The sequence below is a fragment of the Leptosomus discolor genome, chromosome 1 (genome assembly GCF_034619465.1).
Source record: "Leptosomus discolor isolate bLepDis1 chromosome 1, bLepDis1.hap2, whole genome shotgun sequence".
Classification (NCBI taxonomy): domain Eukaryota; kingdom Metazoa; phylum Chordata; class Aves; order Leptosomiformes; family Leptosomidae; genus Leptosomus; species Leptosomus discolor.
In genome coordinates this window covers 91,873,454-91,894,799 of record NC_141391.1, presented here as the reverse complement: position 1 = coordinate 91,894,799, position 21,346 = coordinate 91,873,454, and the positions used below count along the sequence as shown (strand labels likewise).

General features: G+C 35.7%; 1 protein-coding gene across 4 annotated transcripts in view; it reads left to right on the top strand.

The window, feature by feature from the left end:
* DMD (dystrophin) overlaps positions 1-21,346 on the top strand; it is a 1,194,940-nt gene that overhangs the window by 1,024,273 nt on the left and 149,321 nt on the right. For all 4 annotated transcript variants that reach the window (XM_086469458.1, XM_086469399.1, XM_086469594.1 and 1 more), the window contains one exon: positions 2,446-2,592. In XM_086469458.1, coding sequence (XP_086325584.1) covers positions 2,446-2,592 — 147 coding nt within the window. The remainder of the gene's footprint in view (positions 1-2,445; positions 2,593-21,346) is intronic.

Genomic DNA, 21,346 nt, shown 5'->3' with positions numbered 1-21,346 from the left:
TGTATATTTCTATGATTTGATTTCTTTTCTTGTGACTTCCTTCTGTGCCTTAGCCTTTCTGCTCTGTAAAATAACTTACAGTCAAAAAACATGTTGACTAATGATGAAGGATCTTCTATTTCACCTTGATTTAGGTATAATGATTGTGTGATTTACCTAATCATTTATGTCAATCTTCAAGTGAGAATAGTACTTTGAAGTCAACATTGCAGATGCAAATAATTGCTCTGAAATCAGCCAGATACTTAACTATATGTTTAAAAACAAGTGGTTTATAAGCTTAGGCCTGTGTGCTTTGCCTAAGCAATGAATTTTTTCAATCAAAGGCTGATCCTATTGCCATACAAATTGATAGAAAATTAACTTCTCTATTTAATGCAGCATCTGCATTAAAGTTCATTGTAGTGTGGGAACTAGTCTTTGCATCCATTGAACTGCATTTATTCTAACAGCTTTTGTTTGTTTGTTTGTTTGTTTAAATATATATTTTATATAATTTTAATTTTTATTATATATTATATATAATTATATATGGGGATATATACAGATGTATGTTTATATTTATATACAACGTGGGCATTAGTAACACTAGCTGAGAGGTGTTCTCTCACCTTGGAAGCTAAGCAACACCGAAGGAATCAAGTTGACCATCCCAAGTATAAGCCACAGAGCCTCAGCTGAGGACCTTGGGACACTGAAACTAACACATCACAGAAAAAAGCAGTAAAATAACTATTTGCAAGTGAAGTGTTCACACAATGGTACATATATCTCCTCAGCCTTTGAAGCCTTTACCTTAAAAGGACAAAGTTCTATTTTTAAAGCATGTTGTTCTCTGAACTTAGTGACTAAAATGATCAGGGTAAGCACACCTATAACTGTGGGATAAAAGCAAACACAAGCTCTTTTCTTTTTCTTTGTATTGCGGAACTTGCTCTACCTTACACTATAAACCTATTCTCTCCAGTGATGTCAGTTGTGTTCCTGAGGCATAAAACTAGAGAAATGGAAAAGTCAGCTGTTACGTCATGAACTTGATGTAGGCCCCTTCTCTCACACCATGGCACTTGCATCGTTCTCCGCACTTCCCTTTACAAAATACAGATCGCTTCTGATTGTGTATTTTACACGTTTATCATTAGAGTCATTCACTGTACCTGAGTGCCACTTGAGTCTAACTCCTTAGTGGAAGTCAAGTCTGGTTTTGAAAGACATTTGAGGAACAATTTTTCAATTACGTTTATGTTTAGTGCAGTTCATGACATTCTAATATCTATGAATGTCTTCATACTGTTTACTCTTAAGGTTCACTCAGATATTGGGTGGGCTTTTTTTGACCTTTTTTGCGTCGCGTGTTGATGAAATGATTACTAGGCAATAATTTCAGGTGATGTGAGGTGATGTGACGATCTAGAATGAGATACAGACCACGTGGTCTGTAGTAAAAATGTTGAGAGAAAGGAGCTACAAAGCAGGACTAGTATAGCAACTAAATTATCCTGCCTTTATGTGCAGGCATCATATGGCAATAAAAAGTGCTCCTGAAAATGACAGAATTTGTCCCTTAGAAATGGCTCATTGTTACATTTTGACACATTTTATCACAATAGAGATTCATAAATGTCGTCTTATAAAAGATATGGAACAGTGGAAGATCCACATAGAGATTTCTCTCTTCGACAGAGTCATGGTGCCCAGAGTTTATCTGAATTTACTCTGATGCATCATGGAAACATCAGGTTGCTGCTTTTACAGTCAAGAAACTTGTAAATTGCAGCTTCTGGTTTTAACATACATAACTGAAATTGTTAGCTAGACTGCTCTTATGCATAGTTTTAAAGGTTATCTTAAAAATTACATTATTTTATTTTTTCTGAAATATGAGTCATGTGGGCCAGTTTGGGATTCATAGCAAAAAGATATGATTTTTTTTTTGTACTTTCCATTTTTTATTTGTAATACACAAGATACCCAAGATAAGATCATGGCCTTGGTGAGGTCTGTAATAGTTTTATCATTGCCTCTCTTTTTTCGTTTGCTGCATTTGGGAACAGTAGTCTTCCATTTTTTTCATGTGTTAAAAAGCACTTATCGCTCCTCTCCGCCTCGGGGAACACATGCTACACACACATAACAGATGAGGTGGGAGAGAAGCATGCTCTGCAGTGTACATCCCAGTGGCTGTGCTGTTTAGAGATTTGACTTAACTGGCCAAAAATTGCTATGAACGTTCCAACTTTCTATTGCCTTCTGAAATGCTGGGCCCTACCCTTGAGACCTAAAGTCTATATGAAGTTATATAAAAAGACTGTTAGCTGTATCATGATCAGTACACTTCTTCCTTTCAACTTGACATGGAACATGTTCACGTTACTAATCAGCTGGTAGCAGAGCCAATAGTTTTTTAAGTTGGTGCTTATCTTTATTTGTATTTAATTCACACAGGTTTATCGAGCAGAAATTGTACCCCTTAAAGAAAAGGTGCATCAAGTCAATGAGCTCGCTCGCCAGTTCACTCCCTCTGATATTCAACTGTCCCAGTACAATCTCAGCTGTGTGGAAGACCTGAACACAAGGTGGAAGGTGCTACAGGTACATTTCCTATTACTTTTTTCTTTATGCTGCATTTAAGTAAATATTTTTTCTTTCTTTATCCTTGGTTTTCCCCTGAGGAATAGCAGCAAAGGTGTGCTAAGGAATGAGGAGAAGCAGACACCAAATAAAGGTGCCTCTATGAGAAAACAAGAGTTAAAGCTATATTTTCATATGGTTCCAAATACTTTCTCAAGTAGAAATCAGGGAATCCAATTTTTCATATGGTTAAAGTTCTCATACAGTTAAAGTACTTAACAGTTTATTTACCTTTTAATATTAATGTATAGCAATTCTTGCTGCCAACTATATCATGTGATCATTTTTTTAAACTGACTTATCCATGTCTTATGGATATTTTTATGGTGTATGTGGAAGCTTCACAAAAGACAATCTAGTTCTGCTTTTTCATTCTTTTTACTGTTGTTTAAATAATTTTCAGGAGCAGCAGTGTTAAATAAATTACTTATAGGCAGATTAATGATTCTGTGCAATGGAACCTTTAAAGTCACACCTGTAGTATCAATTATAAAATTACAAGGCATTACATGCATTCAGGTAATTAGCAGGACTTGATACTGCAAGTAAAGCTGTTCAGAAAGGGATTTTGTAAATTGAGCTCTAATGCAGGAAAAACTGTAAGATACATTATGAAATAAAGGTGAATATCTGCTGTAAGTTATAAATACTGAAAAATTTACAAATTCTTTAGATTTTTTTTGTTTATGTATATATCACTTAAATTTTAGATTATTTTGTGTTATCTTGTGATAAAGACTTCAAATATGTGTAGTTCTTCCAAAACACACTGTATCTTAGCTTAGAATTTTAGGAACAGTGTGCATGAGAGAACATATGTAAGCACGCACATGCTGGTATATAGTGGAAATCCCACAACAGGGCAGTAATGTTATGATTAAATGAAGGCAAACACAATTAAATTAGCTTCATTAAGTGCTGGATTTTACACACTATATTATTTTTTTTGCTGCATCACTGCTTCACACTTGAAATTATGTTTTGAAATTGTATTTACCTTCATATCTTGTAAAAATGTAGACGTATGGAGGTTAATAAAGAGTTTTTCCTTCCTTGTGAAAACTGAACATTATTCCCTTGTCGTACATTCAGGTGAAAGATCATGGTGCTGTCAACTCTAATAGTCAGTAATAAGTTATTGCTTCTTTTTTGCATTTCCGAAAGAAATTTCACAGCTCTGTGTTATCTCCAGTCTATCACCAGTCCAAGCAAATATTAACAGGATTTTTTTTGTTTTCATTGCCCTAAATCAGCAGTTCACAGTGAGAGTGCTAGCTTTTAAGTAAATATTAGGCATTAGTCAAGATCTTTGGTAATTAGTATACACTTTTCCCCAGATCCTCAGGATAGCGTTCAGGTAATATTATTAAACCATATCAACAGGAAATGAGTATTCCCAAAATGTTTATCCCACATACCAGAGAAATCACATCTGTTTAGTTTTTTTAAAAGGAGCAGCTGATCACATTAACAAATTTGCCATGATTCATTGACATTGCCTTATTTTTCTAATAAAATAGTTGTGGCAGTTTGCTGAAATATACTTCATTCCATCAGCAGGAAATAAGCAGGAAGATTCTCCAGAATGGAAGCATCTAGGATGTGAAAAAGCTGAATAAATCTGAGAGAAAGCCCAAGATAAAAGTTTCGTTCTTCTCATTCATGAAAGCATTAGACAGAGGGCCAACTTGAGCACAGGAATAATTGTGTACAATTCACTTTTCATTGTAAATTATATGTCTTGTTTTATCAAATCCAGAGTGTCTGGAAAACAGATAGATACTTGTATGCAGTATGTCAGAGTGAGGTGTCAGAGTTCATAGAACAGCTAGTTAACTGGAATATTAGGGTTTACTGGGGTTTTTTTCATATTTACCTAAATGTTATCTGGAAGATACAGAGAGCAAGGTGAAAACACTCCAGTAGATTTTTAAACACATCCTGAGAGGAAAAGACGTAAGCAATTTGAAGGATTATCATGTACAAAAGGCCAAGATGTGACCACTGGGAAGAAAAGGAGCACGACTGTTCCTATAATACAATTTTTCTACTTAAAAGGGAGCAGAGTTTGAGACATATTGGGAGGCAGAGCTCATTTTTATTAGAATAGAATAGAAGAGCATAGAATAGAATAGTTCACTTGCAAGGGACGTACAACAATCATCTAGTCCAACTGTTCTATATATGAAGTCTGCTGGACATTGACACGCACACCTGAGTGGCACTTTTTAGAGTATTATGGATTGTTCTGTGTTAGGTTAGACTTACTTATGTATGACCAGCATTCCTGTTAGGTGTGATGGTATTTATAGAAAACTGAAATTTTGGCAACACAATAGAAAAAGCAAAAGTACAAATAAATTTTGTTTCATGCAAAACCATTCTGCTTCCAAGATAGGTTCCTACTGTTTGTTTCTGGTTTTCAGTTTGACTGCTAGGATTTATTTTTTCATTCTGCCTTTTTTTTTTTTTTTTTAACTAATTGGCTTTCTTATACTGATGTCACATAAAGTAGCTCCTTGATACTTTAGTTCTTTCAGCATTTTTTCTATTGATTTCAGTCTTCTAAGTATTTTCACGTGTCTTTCTTTAATACTACCCATATTTTCTCTTTGGCTTCTACTCAGTCCTTTTTTCAAAAAGTATTTCTTTCTATGTTCCTACTTTTCTCTGCCTTTCCCCATCTTACTTCCCTTATTTCTGTGATTTTTTGTTGTTGTTGCTCTTGCCTTTTTTACCCAGCTATAATGCTTCTTAGTTTACTTGTCATTTTTTTCCCCTCAAAGGTTATATCTCTCTGTTTCTCTCCTTGTCATATTGCTAACAGGGAAAGTATTTCTTGCACATCTATCCCATTTCCTAGAAAATATCACTGCAGGAAAATCATAAAACAGAGGCTTCTGTACTTTCACTTGCCAGAAATATACCCAGTCTTGATTATGTGTGGGAAAAGTACATAAGGACATAAGGTTTATCAGATCTCAAATAACAGTGAGTTCTAGTGTTATGAGAAAGTTGCAGAGCATTATGTACACTATTGAATGCTGTCTTGTTTGTTGCTTTATTAACACTAGGACTTTCATATGATCAGAGGAGGAAATGTATCCTTTAAAGCCAAATCTTACAGAGATTTAATATTCATTTTACAAATATAAGAATAAGGCAGACCATATTCAGTCATTTGCAGGATTGTGGCTGTACAGTGAGATAATTAGTGAATAGTATCAAATTGCTGCAGAATCTTTGCAGAACTTCATTTATATTTCTGCAACAACACATCTGCCATTAATTTATTCAGTTTTGGTCAATATGCACTGGGTGTTACTGGAAGAAAATTGTATGGAAAGGAAGGTTGGCTATGACTGAGTATCAAGGAGACAGAATTTTAAACATAGAGACACAGATATTTCATATTGGAAATTATTACAGACTCAACCAATCCTGGTTCTGAAGTATTGTGTGAAAGTATGTTTCATTAATGAAAGTTAATGCGTTCAGCTCAGTCGCTGAAAACTGTAGCATCATTTCTGTAGTTTAAGCAATATGAAAGTAATTAGCTTCATGCCTTTAAAAGAGTAATTTTGAGGAAAATATGCTGTTTATATTTTTCCATTTTTCTTAAACATAAAAGGAGATGAACTCTCTCCAGGGAGCTATTTGTTATGAATTTCACAAGGAGCTCTCATGTTCAGATCCTGTGTGCTTCAAACAGTATGTGTAATGAGATCGTCCTGAGGGAAAACATGTCTCAGAAATTCTTGCTTACTTCCAGTCAACAGTTGAGGAGCCAGGGAGACCATATTGGTATATCTACTTCACTTTGGTCAGAGATCTGGTTGGTGTAATGCTGGTCAAAAAGCAAAGCCTGTGACATGTGAAAGAATTTCCAAGTATCCCATGGGGAGCATAGCCTTCAGTTGTTAAGAAAGATTTTTTTCTGGTTTAAACCAAAATGTATCTACTCTTATTTAGAATAGTACGTCTATAAAGCTGAAAAATATAAGAACTGTCTTTTATCCCAAAAATTTATGTTTTGAGAGATTTTGTCGTAGTATTTATATTCCAGTGCTTTTAGTTTAGCAAGTTGTAATGAGCTGTGGTTATTTGTGACTGAGAGTCTTTGTCCATAATAGTGGGCTCAGCCTGTCTAGTTTGTAAAACTAAGCAAGCTGGAGGAAACACATAAAATGGCTAGAGATAAAAAACCCAGTACCCTGGGGGGTGGGGTGTGTGTGAGAGATTTATGGTTGGACTCAATAATCTTAAAGGTCTTTTCCCATCTAAATGATTCTATGATTTTATTCTATTTCCATGTATAAAGTGTGACTGTAAAGAAGCATTAGCTGAAATTTCAGTACTGTTCCTAACTCCTCAGGTCATGTTGTACCAGTAGCAAAGATTCTCCAGCATGTGGGGATCTGAAGATTGACGTGGCACAGAAGTGTGCTGCCTCTTGTTAAAGGGTCCAGCCACAGCTATTATTCTGTTCCCTCAAACAGCATTCTCTGCTTGTAGGAGCGGCTGAAGAAACAGCAGGCTTTTAGTACAGCTGCAGGCAGCTATCTAAAGTTGTATCGTAGTCATATTTGTATTCTGCTGAGGACAGGCTCTTTACCGAGCTGTGTAATGCATGCCATTGTAAAGTATCACTGCAAGGAATTATTTCAGAAAACAACACCTTCTGGGCGCTTCACAAATATTAGCTGATTCTTTGAAACCGTGGAGAGAAATATGAATGAATCTTACCATGGATGTTTGCAGAGGAGCTAACATTGAGATTATAAAATCCAAAAAGGAAATCCGTCCCTGACATCAGTGTGAAATTGTGACTATGAATCAGAGTCTTACCATCCCCCGTATGTAAATGTCCCACTAAATATTAATGATAGGTGTTTTCAAATACTTGTTCAGATACATTGAATCTGTCAAAAGCTGTGTCATGGGCATTCTGGGCCGTGGTCCTCAGCTCACACCCTAATAGGGGATGGGCACTAGGGCAAATAAGTTGCACCAAAATGTAAGTTAAAAAACAGCACTGACCTATTATAGTAGCTTTTAAGTTTGGTGGTTTTTTTTCAATTTTACTTCACCTTCTGTCCTCATTCCTTCTCCAAGAAAAAATCCTCAGAAAAGAAATGAAATAACAATAAAAATACATATATAAAAGAAATGGTTTTTTCAGGTCTCTCTCAGTTAAATTTAAAGTTTACCAGGTTCTGAGGTCCTTTTTTTGGTTTCCGTATGTGTAGTGTGGTAATGGTTTCAGGAAGAATACTTCAGGTCTCAACCATGTAATTAAGATTTGAATGTAAGGATATTGTTTTATCTCTTTTTTCCTAAACTGGTTCTTTACAGTTCAGTCTTCCAATTATTACTGCATAGGAATCACATACAGGAAAGCTCTAGTCATACAATTAAACAGAAAATCTGCCTTAACTTTTTGTATATCTTACATTACAGGAAAAGTTATTTATTCCAAATTAAACAGTGAGTATAAACTGGGGTTATGTTAAAAGTGGATAGACTACCACATGATGTAACAGTAGCAAGAAAGATGTTTCTTCCTATACAGGACACAGAGATTGTCACGTATATATGAGCATGCCATATAAAAGGCAGTTAGAGTTTTTTATTTGAGCATTTTGACTTTTTTATTACCTCAGCAGTTTCTCTTTCCATTGTCATTTCATTAATTTTAATAATTAATTTGTTTGTATTTGTTTGCTTTTCTCTTTTTAAACTATATTTTGACTTACATCATCTCTAAGTAACTGACAGAAACAGGAGACAATTTTCTAAATATATGGAGCCAAAATTCTAGCTCATCTATAATTAAACTGATTAAGGCATTACTGAAATCATAGTTCTTTTCAACCTTGAAATTTGAAATTATTTTAGTAGTTGCACACTTCATCTTCCCAGCAGAGGGAGATTTTGATCCTTTTGGAAGTTGAGTTTTCCCATCAGACTCTTTAGTTAAAATGTTGTTTGTATATTCCATGAGAACTGAAACTTATGCCAAAACCACAGTTGTCATGCCTCTTTAATGGTCTTTTATTTGTTTAATTGGCCATGCCAGTTGGCTGCAGCAGTCATATACCCATGTATTTTTCTTCATTTCTGTTAGCCTAAGTCTCAATTTTGCTCAATGTTTGTCCCCAAAAATATGCGTATAGATTCATTTCAGTCATTCATTCTTTAGAGATCCTAGTTATTCATTTCTGTAAGCTAGTGGAGGAAGGCCAGCTATATGGAATGGGATTCAATTATTCTAACAAATTGTGTGTCAAAAATTGGAAAGGTTCCTCCCTAAATTAGGAGGACATCTTCATTGTTCTTTGTGGCATGTTTAGGGCAGTCAGTGAAAGAAAGTGTATATGTAAGTATAAATGAGCATGGTTATCATCAAGAGCCATGCCAGCAGGAAAACTAATAAAACCATGTTAAAGTTATGATGCTCTGTGTGATGAATTTCAGTTTGTTGAAACTGTAAATGCTTTTGTCATCTTTTTGTTATAGAAGATAGATTCTTTTCAGAGTTTTGTTATCTTTTTTTGACTTCCTTTACTTCAGAACTTTGTCCTCTATGAAGATTTGTTTTGAAGAACCATGCAGAAGAACAGCAATTTACCCTACTTTATTTTCTCATTTCAATATGCATATATAGATTTCTTTTGATCTTTTTTTTTTTCTCATATAGGTGTGTGGGTATATGGGATTATTAAAAAACTCAGTTACATTGTTTATGAGTACAAAGAAAAGCACTTAAAATTTATCAAATGTAAGAGAATATGTTACACGTGCAACTTGAATTTAGCACTCCTGTACAATCTTTGCGTATACAATATATTCTATAAGATCTCAGATTTATCTGGTTGATAGATAAACGATAGGAAGGGAATGGGCATATTAGCTGATATATGTTAGTCTTGTTTCCTTATAAAATAAGACTTGTGCAATTTGCTTCCACCTGTCAGCAGTTATAGATTACGTTTGGCAGTGCACATCTATATGAGTCACACAAGATTATATTTAGGATACTGGGGAAAATGGAGGTTACGACACTGTTAAAAATTTATTCACTGGAAACCAGCAACCACTAGTTCTGTTGCTTTTTAGTCAAGCAGTTCTAGCTAAATCATTCAGTCTATAGTTCTTTAACTTATTTACTAGCCACCATTGAGACTGTACTAAAGGTGGAATTATTCATATTGTTTAATGTTCATGATCCGTAATACCCGAGCATCTCAAAAATATTAACTGAAATTGTTTCTGTAAAGGTCCCCTTGACAAGGAAAGCAAAGTTACATTTGGAGAATTAAAGGTCTCAGTTTCACTTCTACAAAGATGTGTGGAGTGTGGGAGTTAGGAGTTTTTACTTTGGGTACTAAAATTGCACAGATAGCTTCATTTTTTTATTGTCAAAATTGAAAGAATATGGCCTGATTTTTTTCAACACCTTTTTAGGTATGTGACCTGATTCCCACCAGCTATGTTTAGGCTGTTCATTATGAAAATTAAGGGGGTTTTAAGGTAAGAACATATAAGGGTGAAAAGCTGTGAAGTGGACAAAGTTAGCAGCAGTCAGAATAACAAACAAGGACAAAACAAAAATGAACCTTGCAATTATAAGTCATTCTCCGGTCCTGATTTCCACATCACAGGTCTCTTTCCTTGCCAAAATGTTATCAGCTGTCAGAGCTCATAATTCATGGGTTAGATTTTAAACCACAATAGAATAGGACAGGCTTGCATAGGGCCGGGTAGGGTAGGGTACATTGTCAGCTGCCTGCTGACACCAGAAGGATGATGAGTCCTAGCAACTTCTGGTTCTGCTCCATACCCTGGAGGGGATATACTCTGCTGACACAGATCTTCTGTCCATTCATGCCCACTTGGTTTGAAGCGAGGTTAAAACAGATGTACAAAGTTTGCTTTGAACGTGAAACACGTTTGTCTCGGAGCATCCGCGGAATTTAAGAGCTGTCCTATAAAGTCTCTTTCTAATGTGATTTTCAGAGGCTTGTAACTCAATGAAACCTTTATGAATATCCTTGGAAGTAATAGCAAACCTCTTAGATTCCCAGTACTGGTGCCCAAGTATTGTTAAAGGTTTTTAGAGGCAGAGATTGTAAAACTGGCAAAAAATATTCCTCTTTCTCCCTGTTTTTGCTAATCCCTTCCTCTGAAATGCTGTGATTTTTTTTTAGAAGAAACGTCATTTAAAGTGATAAAAAGCCAAAGGTAGAGAAATAATATGCAAATTTCCAGTGCAAAAGGTTAATGTTAGCCAATTTTTTTTATTTGTTGAGTCATTTTGTGTCTTTCTGACATATCAATCGCGTATTATATCACCACAGATATTTTTATGTCAGGCTGTCTACTTTCGGGTTACAGAAAGCTTTTAGTCTTTAGGCTAGGCAGTATTTTGGGCTGTATTTTCTAAATCTTTTTGCTTCAGTAAGACTCTAAACTAAGTAAGATATTTTTGCCATTTTAGAAAGTACTCTTAGCAATAGTGTTTAAAATCCTAAAAATGTCCATAGTATTAAGTTGTGATACAGTTTTAAAACCATCCTTTGTAGGTGATTATGTGTGTCATTTTCAGAATATCTTCAGAAGGTGCTCTCTAAAATTGCCATTGTAGTTTTTATCACAGCTTGAGTAAAGCTGAATGTTTTGTACTTACATAGAAAATTCTGGGCAGTGTGGAAGTCATGAAACGGTATGTTAACTGTAGAGGAGGGCACTTTATAATTAAAATGGCTAACTCCTGTTATGTTTCATGTGTGCAAATGTTTTCTAGAAAAACTTCATAATTTGGATCCACCCAGCACAACGCAGGCAGAAGGAGTTGTTTCAAGATGTTCTTTGCTTCCCCCGGCTCATCTAAGCCATTCAATTCTTGCGCTTGCTGTTACTATATAGAACATTGATACTGCAATAACCTTTAGAAATGCACCCCTTAGTTGCAGAACAAATGTAGTATAAATTAATGGCTCTTGACCCAGAGCTTGTGATTTCAGTTTTTATTCATTGTTATTTCTTTTGTACCTGGAGAATGACAGTAACATCCAAATCCTATATTACAGAAATGAGTTCTTTAGGGTATGCTGTTTTGTTTGGGAAGCCTCAAGTGTGTAGGTTAAAGACACAATTAGTCTTTTTCTTCCATTTGCTTAGATGTTCAAAGTTGGTTTTCTGTCACAGCTCATTTTTTAAAAAACAAAATTAATGGCATGACTAATTAGCATTAATCAATCTAGAAAAATAAGTCTAAGTCTATATTTGTAGATAGTGTATTCATTGTGTTGGATGTCTTCACTTTCATCCCTCTGATTTCTTATATTGATCTCAGTTGTATTGTGTCCTTTTTCCCTGATATGCTCATTTATGACTCTTTTTCATCCATAAAAACAATGAATTCTGTCCTACTTACCTGACACATAGCTGATAGTACAGCATTGTTTCAGCAGTGCAATGATTTTTTGGGTGTTCAGAAGAAGTAGAAGAATGTGTCTTCCATAAAATAGCTTTGTGTTTCCCAGCATTCCAGTTCCTTATCTCAAAATATCACATTTCAAATCCTGAATTGACTTTGTCTCTACTTTTGCCAGCCAACGAGCTAAGATAACTGAATTTGGTTTGCTCATCAGTTGTCATAACTAGCTGCAATATGTCCCTGAATGTGGCTAGGTTTACCTTTAAAGAGAAAGGGTTTACATTTTTGTCATAAAGCCTTCCTACCTTTATTCAACTGTGAATGACATGTGAACTACTGTCAGACCAGTATGGTCTGTTGCAGAAATCATGCAGGCTTCCTCTTCTAGAAAGTCAAGCTCTAATCCTTTCTATTCACCAGTGAATAGGCAGTCAGCTCCCAGCAAATAAAGTTTCTGAAAGACAGAGACAAATGCATTTTTATGATCACCACTGTTCTCTCTCAACACTCTGCCCCCACATCTTTAGGCTGTGCTCAGTAATTGCCAGAGCTGAGGGGATAAGCTTGCAATGTTTAACAGTGCCAGGTCATGCTGATTGTTTTAGCTTTGCCAATGACAGTCTACATAATTCTTCATATTATTTTAACTGTCTTGTGCATGAATTTACATGTTTTAGATAAGTATCTAAGTATATTATGAAACTCAGTTAAATTAGAATGAAGTTGTGTTGATTTGGTGTAAATCAGAGTAGCTTTTTAATTTTACTGTAGTTCTGATAGTTTACATAGTCTCAGGGTCTGCCCCATTCCCTAGAGAAGGAGGCCAGAAAAACAAACTCTATTTCATGTAAATTTGTTGTTATTTACTGTTATAGAGGCTGAGGTGCCTGAATCACAACTAATAGTGTATTTATGATGTGAGCTGTGCTACAGTATGTGGAAAGGGCTTTGGACACAAACTATGATCTGATATTATTCAGCATATTTATTGAAAGCATGGTTATATTTAAGGAAAACATGGGCGTTGTAAAATCTGCTTCCGTTAGTCTGTGAACCTATTCCAGAAAACAAATTACAGACTTTTTAACATAACATTTACATGCTATTATATGGTATTCAGTGGTAACACTGCTCTGTAAAATAAGAGGTACAAGGCAGACTTTAGACTACTGGTATGTTAGAACTTCAGCCATCATGGGCCATTGGCTTTCTCTGCTCTGCCATTCACCACAACTGTACCGACTGTTATCGCTGCTGAGCTTGCAGAGCTCAGATATCCTTGTGTGACCCAAGAGCAGCATTTGTGCCTTTTTCCGACAGAAGAAAAACTCTTTATTGTACAGTTTATCAAAGAACATCCTAGGAAAGATGTAAAAGCTAAAAGAATAAAAAGCCTGATTTGCTGGTTTTAGAAAGCTAATCAGTTCTTGAACCTTTAGAAAGGAAATATTGTTTGTTCCTGATCCTTCTAGCTCTTTGGAGGAATAGTCCTGAAAAGATGTGTTCACAGTTGTACACAAAATAGGTTTCATGAGCTCCCAGGCTATATTATTTACATGATCAGTGTATTCACACAGCAATGTTACTGTTTAGAGATACTGTATTTCACTGTCTTTCTCGTATTCAGACAGGCTCTAGCTTGCCAGAGAATTTTTTTTTCCTGAATGAGCGTATAACTAACAGATGTTTGTTTTTGGCTCCATGTCTACATTCTTTGAAAGCTGGAGAATTGAATTGCTGACATTCAGACAACACTAATTCACATATCCAGGGAGCCTAATTTGCCATCCCTGAGATCCTGATTCCTGGTGTTCATGGGTTTAAAAACCATTTCAGTGACACAATATAAGAACAGGCTGGGGAGTTTCAATAGTATGCTCCTGCTAAACATAATCACATTTTGTAAACATCTGCGTCATTACTGGTGTGATTCATCTCTAAGCTGTATACAGCTGTGTTTCCAGTTTCAATTAACAGTCCCTTAATTGCATATCCATCTCATGTTACTAATTTAGTTAATTTATTCATAATTAAGAGTATTCTATTTTCTACGAAGATTTCATATAAAAAATACAAAAAAACTCACTCTAAGGCTGAGGGATTTTGATTCTTACAATAGTCACAGCAGAACAAAAACGTCATTCACATACCTAGAGAGGAAGACAAGATATAACAGACAGTTTTTCTTTTCTCACTGTGGAATGAGAACCCTTTGGAAGGATTTTGCTTTGTGTTTGAAAGCAAATGACAGTTTGAATGTGTTCTTTTCTCCTCTTTTTTGCCCTTCTGTTTTTTGCCCAAGATCTGATGTAATTCTATAGTTTAGACTGATACAGCAGGTTTTAATATGTAAAAGAAATAATAAAACTAAAAAGGCTGTTACAGGAACAGAGGTAGGTAGGACACACAAATCGTCCTGCCTCATGAATTTTTGCTCTCTAACATTTATGTTTTAGAGTACAATTTATTTAAAAGGACCTGTGTGATTAGGAACTGTGAGATAACTCAAAAATTAAGCCTGAGACCCACTCAGGTGGAAGGGCTGTCTTAGCAATATTATTTACCAAAAGAAGTGTTTGCTTTTTAGAAAATATCTTTTGTATAACAGTACAAGAATATTGTGTGCAAAACAGTTTAGAAACCCTAGAAACAAACCTTCTTGCAGTTGTCCACAACCTAATGATGTTCTTCACCTCCCATTTTAGCAGGTTTGGTTAACACTCTCCAATATTTTGTAAATCACAGAATCACAAAGAATGTTAGAAGTTGGAAGGGACCTCGAAAGATCATCTAGTCCAACCCCCCTGCCAGAGCAGGACCACCTAGAATAGATCACACAGGAACGCATCCAGGCAGGTTTTGAATGTCTCCAGAGAAGGAACTCCGCAACCTCTCTGGGCAGCCTGTTCCAGGGCTCTGTCACCCTCGCCATGAAAAACTGTTTCCTTATGTTAATGTGGAACTTCCTACGCTCCAGCTTGCACTCATTGCCCCTTGTCCTGTCATTGGCCATCACCAAGAAGAGCCTGGCTCCATCCTCCTGACACTTGCCCTTTACATAAATGCACAGATGTTGTCTTCTCCATTATCTTTGCAAGCCCTACTGGGATATTCATTCTAGGAAATGTCTACAATATTAAGGAGTTGTATGTATAAATAGTCCTCTTTAAAAAAAAAAAAAATAATGGGGGGGGGAGGGGAGTCATCTTTAGCATGAAGACTATTTTGTAACTTGTGTGTCACTGAGCAGGTGAGCAGGACATTGAAGGTTCAGCGTCCCTTTCTGGAGAAGAAAAGAGGAAGAAATACAGGACAGTCTTCCCTCTTTAAAACCAAAAATATTTGATAGTTGTTTGAAATAAGTGAGTGGACTATCACATTGCTATAATTTTAAATAAACAAAGGGCTCTCTAAGTTGTACAGAAAATATTGAAATAGTGTGATCAACATGTCTCAAGTAGAGCTGCAGGTTTTTAACAACAGCTGTTGAATCCCTTCTAGCTGAAAATCACAGTTGTCTGCTGCTTTTTCCTTTAATCTTCTCCTTCCTCCAATCTCCTTGATGCTCTTTTTAGTTTCTTTCATTTCTATCTTTCTCCTTGAAGCTTCCTTTCTTCCTCTTCATATAAGATTCTACTTGTCTGTCACACCATCTACAATCATACCACCAGCTATTAAAAAAAGGCTAGGAAGAAAATCATTAAACAAACAAATAGCTAGAAAATTTATAAGCTAACATGAGAACAGAAGAAAGGGAAGAGAGGAAAAGCGCAATAAAGTAAGGTGCAGGTGAGGTAGGCTTTTAGTCATGGCAGTTTTACAAATCACAACCTTTTCTTTTCCCAAGGAATCTCTTAAGATCAGAGTTAGTGAAAGACACAGTCATGCTCTAAGCAGACTTCTAAAGCTCTTCAAAGCAGACAGTCTCATAATTTTCTTTTCTTTTACTTGTCAAATATTAATGCTGGAACGTAATCTTCTGAAGATAATAAAAATTTGAACCATTTCAACCTTTTAGCTGCATATTCTATGTGTTTGGCAAACAGAATGACAGTTGCAGTGCTAACCTTCTTGTACAAATTCCAGGCTGCCCCACCTTTTTTGATTAAAATGGTGATTAGGGTTAAAGGAGATTATAGCAATTCGCCAGGGTCCTGTTGCGCTGCAAGCTCTAGGTAAGAGAGGGTGATTCAAGTGCCTGCAGAAAGATAGATTATCACAGGTTGATCAATCTTGAAGCTTCTATGGATTTTTACTACCTTTGTTATTTGCAGCTTTTACTATGCAAGAAGGGAAATATATTCATTTTCTGTACACAAAAAAAAAGTTAATAATTTTCTCCCTCCAAGGAGAGATGGGTCTTCAAAAGGGACCTCATAGGCCTTTTAAATTTTATCGTATTAATATCTTACTCTGGAGGTTTTTTGCTTTTTCTTTTCTTTTTTCTTACTCTACATAAAATGATAGAGCAATTGTACCTTGTACTTCAGATGCTAATTTTAAACCCTGTGGAAGTCTATATGCATGTAAACCTATATGAATTTGTATTTTAAAGAGAATTGTACATTATTTGCTTATTTGTCTAGAGAAGTGCTTGAGCCACAAGCTGGAAATAAATTTGATATGCAGATCTTGAATCATCTTCCTGCTTAAATTAAACTTTTTAGATTAAGGTTTTTGGTTTGGATCATTAAGAAGATCACATTTCAGTTCTGAACCCTCAATTTCATGGCATTAGACATAGGATTCCCATCCATATTTTTCCCAGAAGAGAACTTTGTCATGCAGTGTTAGGAAAAAATTTAGTTTATTTTTATCTTCTGCATATTTTTACTGACAGAGAAGAAAATAAATAGCCGTCATAACAATATTATGTTATGTTTGTGTGTGTTTCAGCTTTGTCTCTTTAACCGCAGCAGTCAAATTCGGTTTTTGTATACTCTCAGAACTTCTGAGAGACCTGGAACAGAAGATATAGTGGTGATCTTTATAGTGTATGAGTACTGTATTACTGTGCTCAGAGTTGCTGCTGCTTACAGAGTAAGCTGTTGAAATGACCAGCTCCAAATTTCAGTTCTGAATACTCCATAGATTTAGTCATCATTTGTTCTACTACAGCATATGTGTGTTTTAATAGAGAAATTAGTCTTTTGCAATACATAAATATTCCTTCCCCCCCCCCCCCCCCCCCCAACCAGTAATCTTCAAAGACTGCTCTCTGATCCTAAGTAATGCAGTAACAGACCTCCCAGCTATCTGGACATGTGTATCTCTGGATGAGCCAATACCTAAAATGTTTGTTAAATGTTTACTTGTTACGTAAAACAAGTGTGGTGATTTTGAGTCGCTCTCATGTGGAAATAGATCTGTATTTAACTGATCACTAAAACAGCCCTGCTTGCGCCTGACCAAGAAAGAAATCAGTCAGTAAAAGATCTAGAGAGGGAGAGGGATCATTTAGGCCACCAGAAGATCAGAGGTATTCCAGTTACAGAAAAGCAGTTTGCCCCTCTGATAGGGTGCCCACATCTGCTCCTGAATGTCAGTGCAAGCGCTGTGTGCCTCACCTGTGCTGGTCCTGTTTACTTCGATGGAAGGCACATATAAAGTCAGCAGGATTTGTCTCCCCGTCTCCTGGTCATGTCAATCCGTTATCCTTCACTTGTGGAAAATCTTCAAAGATTCTTGGCCTGTTATACTGAATGAGTAAATCTGTGCAGATTTGAAAACCTAGATTTGTTTCTGAGGTTTTTGTGTGTGCTGTCCTCCCACTCTGAGGATTGTATAAATCCCATTAAAGCGGCAGCCTCTCAAACTACTTCAGCAGGTTTTGGTTGTGAACTTTTTTTTTCCTGGTATTTGGATGTATAGGTGAACGTCTAGAATTTTAATTATGTCTGTATCAGATGAGCTGCAGAAATGTAAAAGGGTTTTGGGTGAGATTTAATTTTAGATAGCAGCTTAATTAACTGCATTTGTAAAAACTAGTGCAACTTTAATTAAATGTCTCTACATTAATTTAGTTATTTAATTGAAATTTTATTGGGATAGTCCTCACAATTTATAACTCTTCCTGTTTGAGGATCTTAAATAACAGATCATAATAATAATTTTTTAAAAGCACTTGTATTTGAGCTTTTACTAGATTTCTATCAGTTTTTTTCAAATAGCAGAAATGTTGTGGGTTTTTTTTTTCTCTAAATACTTATTCTGGTTTCTGGATTTTATAACAGGATTGGACATCTGAAAACTCAACCTATAAATGATGACTGAAGAACTATTTTTCTCTTCTCATACATGTTGGCGTTGGTCTGGTTTTATCCCACATCAGCTTTTGTCCCTTTTTCAATGTCATGTCTATGCTGGCTTGTGCTATTACAGAACTACCACTTCCAAGACTTCTCAGGGCACAGGTGTGTTTGGGTTAGTTGTGATGCACAGGGAAAGCTGTTTGAGTTCTGGGTCTGCAAGATTCTGTGTTGTCAGAGATATAAGTAGGGGAGGAGTTCCAGTATGGGGAGCAGGGGCCCGAGGCACATTAATACTTTTGCAGCTTTTCATAGGAGCCTACACATTTCGAGCACAGCATGTAGCTTCTCTCCAGCTCTCCACTCTGCTCTGAGAGATGTTGAGAGACAAAGAGAGGCTGGAGTGCTACACATCATCAGAGCAGGGTGTGCAGCTATTTAAATTAAACCTCATCCACCTTCTGTCATGACCAGATAACATGAGAATATGTTAACCATTTCTCTTCACAGGTAGGCTGCATCCACCTTAAGCAGAAATATATAGTACATATGTTACACTAAACATTATATATAAATTAAAATTCATTCCAACTTAACCTTCCATTTCTGAACTTATATACCAGTGATCACAATCTTCCAGGGATAACACTCAGAATTTCCGGTAGTATATGTTTTCCTTTAATTGAAAGCATTTCCACAGCCTTACATTTCCCTTACAATTGAAAAGTGAATTCCATTGATACATTGCAAAAGAGACTGTTCGTAATAATTTTCTTTTCCTTCCCAATACCTATTGCATGCATCAGTTGCATAAATGGTAATTTGAAGCCTTTTTAGCACAGCTGGATATTTTCATTGATTCTTTTCATCTGAGCATCATTCATTAGAGTTCCTTCATCTTTTTGTCTGCAGTGCACTTTATTTACAGAATGCTGGGATCTATATGACAAAACAGAACAAAATGTGCAAGGACTTCAAGTCCTTCCCGTGTCATGTCTGTCAGGTTGTAAATTTTAGACAGAGCAAACAGCCCTATTTACTTGCCGTCCTTGAGGGTACTTATTAATCTTAATTTATTCTATACTGACAAAGAAACTGTGAGAATTCACACTTGATTGTTCCAATCCTCCTCCTTGTGATTTGCATTGCCACTACCATTCCAAATGTTCTTTAAGGTATATACTTATATAAATATAGTCTGGCATTAGGAAGACTCAGGTTTGTTTTTCAGCACACACATAAATATCATGGTCCCTGTCCCACAGCTTTACCCTTCCCATGAGGACAACTATATGTATATATAGAACTTTTATTTCTCTCCTGTTCCTTGTTTTACAAAAACATCATGACCAACGCTACTTTTTCAAGAATTTTGTAATTAAATGTTTTGTAAAAACAGCAAGTGTTATTGGGAGAGAACAACCAAGCTTCTTTTTTTTTTTTTTTCAATTATCGTAAGTTCTAAAGTGTAAAGACTTTTGAAATTATCTAAGTGAAACCACAAACAGCTTTTTTAAAATAATGTGGCTTTCTGTTTCATTTTCATATTTTAATTTTATGTCCCTGGAAAGGTAATGACATTTTCTGCTCTGCTTTGCCGCTACAAACAAAAAAGTTGTATGTGAGTACTTAACATGCATCATATGAATAGCTGACATTGTCAAATAAAATAATATATGTGAAATAAAGTACTCATTGTTGAGTTTAAAAAAATGAGCTTTCTTGGAAGCGTTGGAGGGAAAATTTACTATTAGTCAAACTTTCAGTTATATCTTCTTTTCCAAACAGCAAAAGACTAATTTAGCAGACTTCAATAAGAACATTTATTTCTAAAGTGGTCAACATCTCAGATCTGCTTGTTTGGGGAGCATTACTTGACGTCCTTTGCCTAATTGACTGGTGGGAATTCTTGGCTAAAGGACGGATTTGGGGTAAATGGTGGGTTGTCTTTCTGTGCTTTTTTATCTGCTGTCATTGAAGTGCTCTGTTTGTGGTACAGCGGGTTGTTTGAAGTGAAGTTTGATTGCTATGTATTCTTACATTGTTCAGTGAAATAAACAGTAAAAGCGTAATTTCCCATGAAGGTGTACTGTAATAGGTATAATAGAAAGTTGGGTAGGACATTAAGTTTATGAACTCATGAGCCGTTTTCCTTAATGGTAGGAAGTGCTTCTAAATGAACCAAAATAACTTGTTCAAAAAAAAAAAAAAAGTCTAAAGTAGTGAACAACATCATTATGATCTCAATCTACTTGGCCAACTTGTAAGACGGGCGGTGCTAGGACAGTTGCTGTAGTTTCAGTGTCTCTGATACCTGATGTAATGTCTGCAGACTGTTAGAGCTCTAAAATTACAAATCCAGAAACTGGTGTTCATTGTTCTTCTTCTTAAACTAATATGCATGTATTTTGAAGGCCATTTGCTCTAACAAAGAATTCAGATTCGAGTATTTTGTATTACCTGATTGGCATAGAACACGTCTAGATAGTAATAGTGGCACTGTCTTCTACAGTAATATTCCAAGGGAGTACATTTCTTCTATACAATCATATCAAGAATGTTTATCCAAAGTCATATCATAGTCACTTATTATTAATTATTGTCCATCTTTCAGCTCTTTTGGAAGTGTTTTGCTTAATGGCCTCCATGTTCAGGTACATTTCAGCCATACCACCTGCTCTTGAGCACAAAGGGAGATGCCCAGGCCTGAATGTTAACATACTGTTGAACTTCAGAAGGGTCAGGATCCAAGAGAGGCATCAAATGTGCAACTTATTCTATAGCTTGGAAGCACTGCTGAAGTCAAAGAACTTTGCCTTTCTACCAAGTATGAAGCAAGTGCTCACTTACAATTAATTGTGATGTGCATTTCACTTTGCCTTTAAAATAATAAATAATATTCAAATCTGATTACTTAGTAATGTGCCTTGGGTTTGTAAAATTATACAGTCTCATTCTGATTTACAAAAGGTGGTCTGATCAACAAGATTTTCTTTTCTCTGTCCTTACTGCTACTCCATTCAAT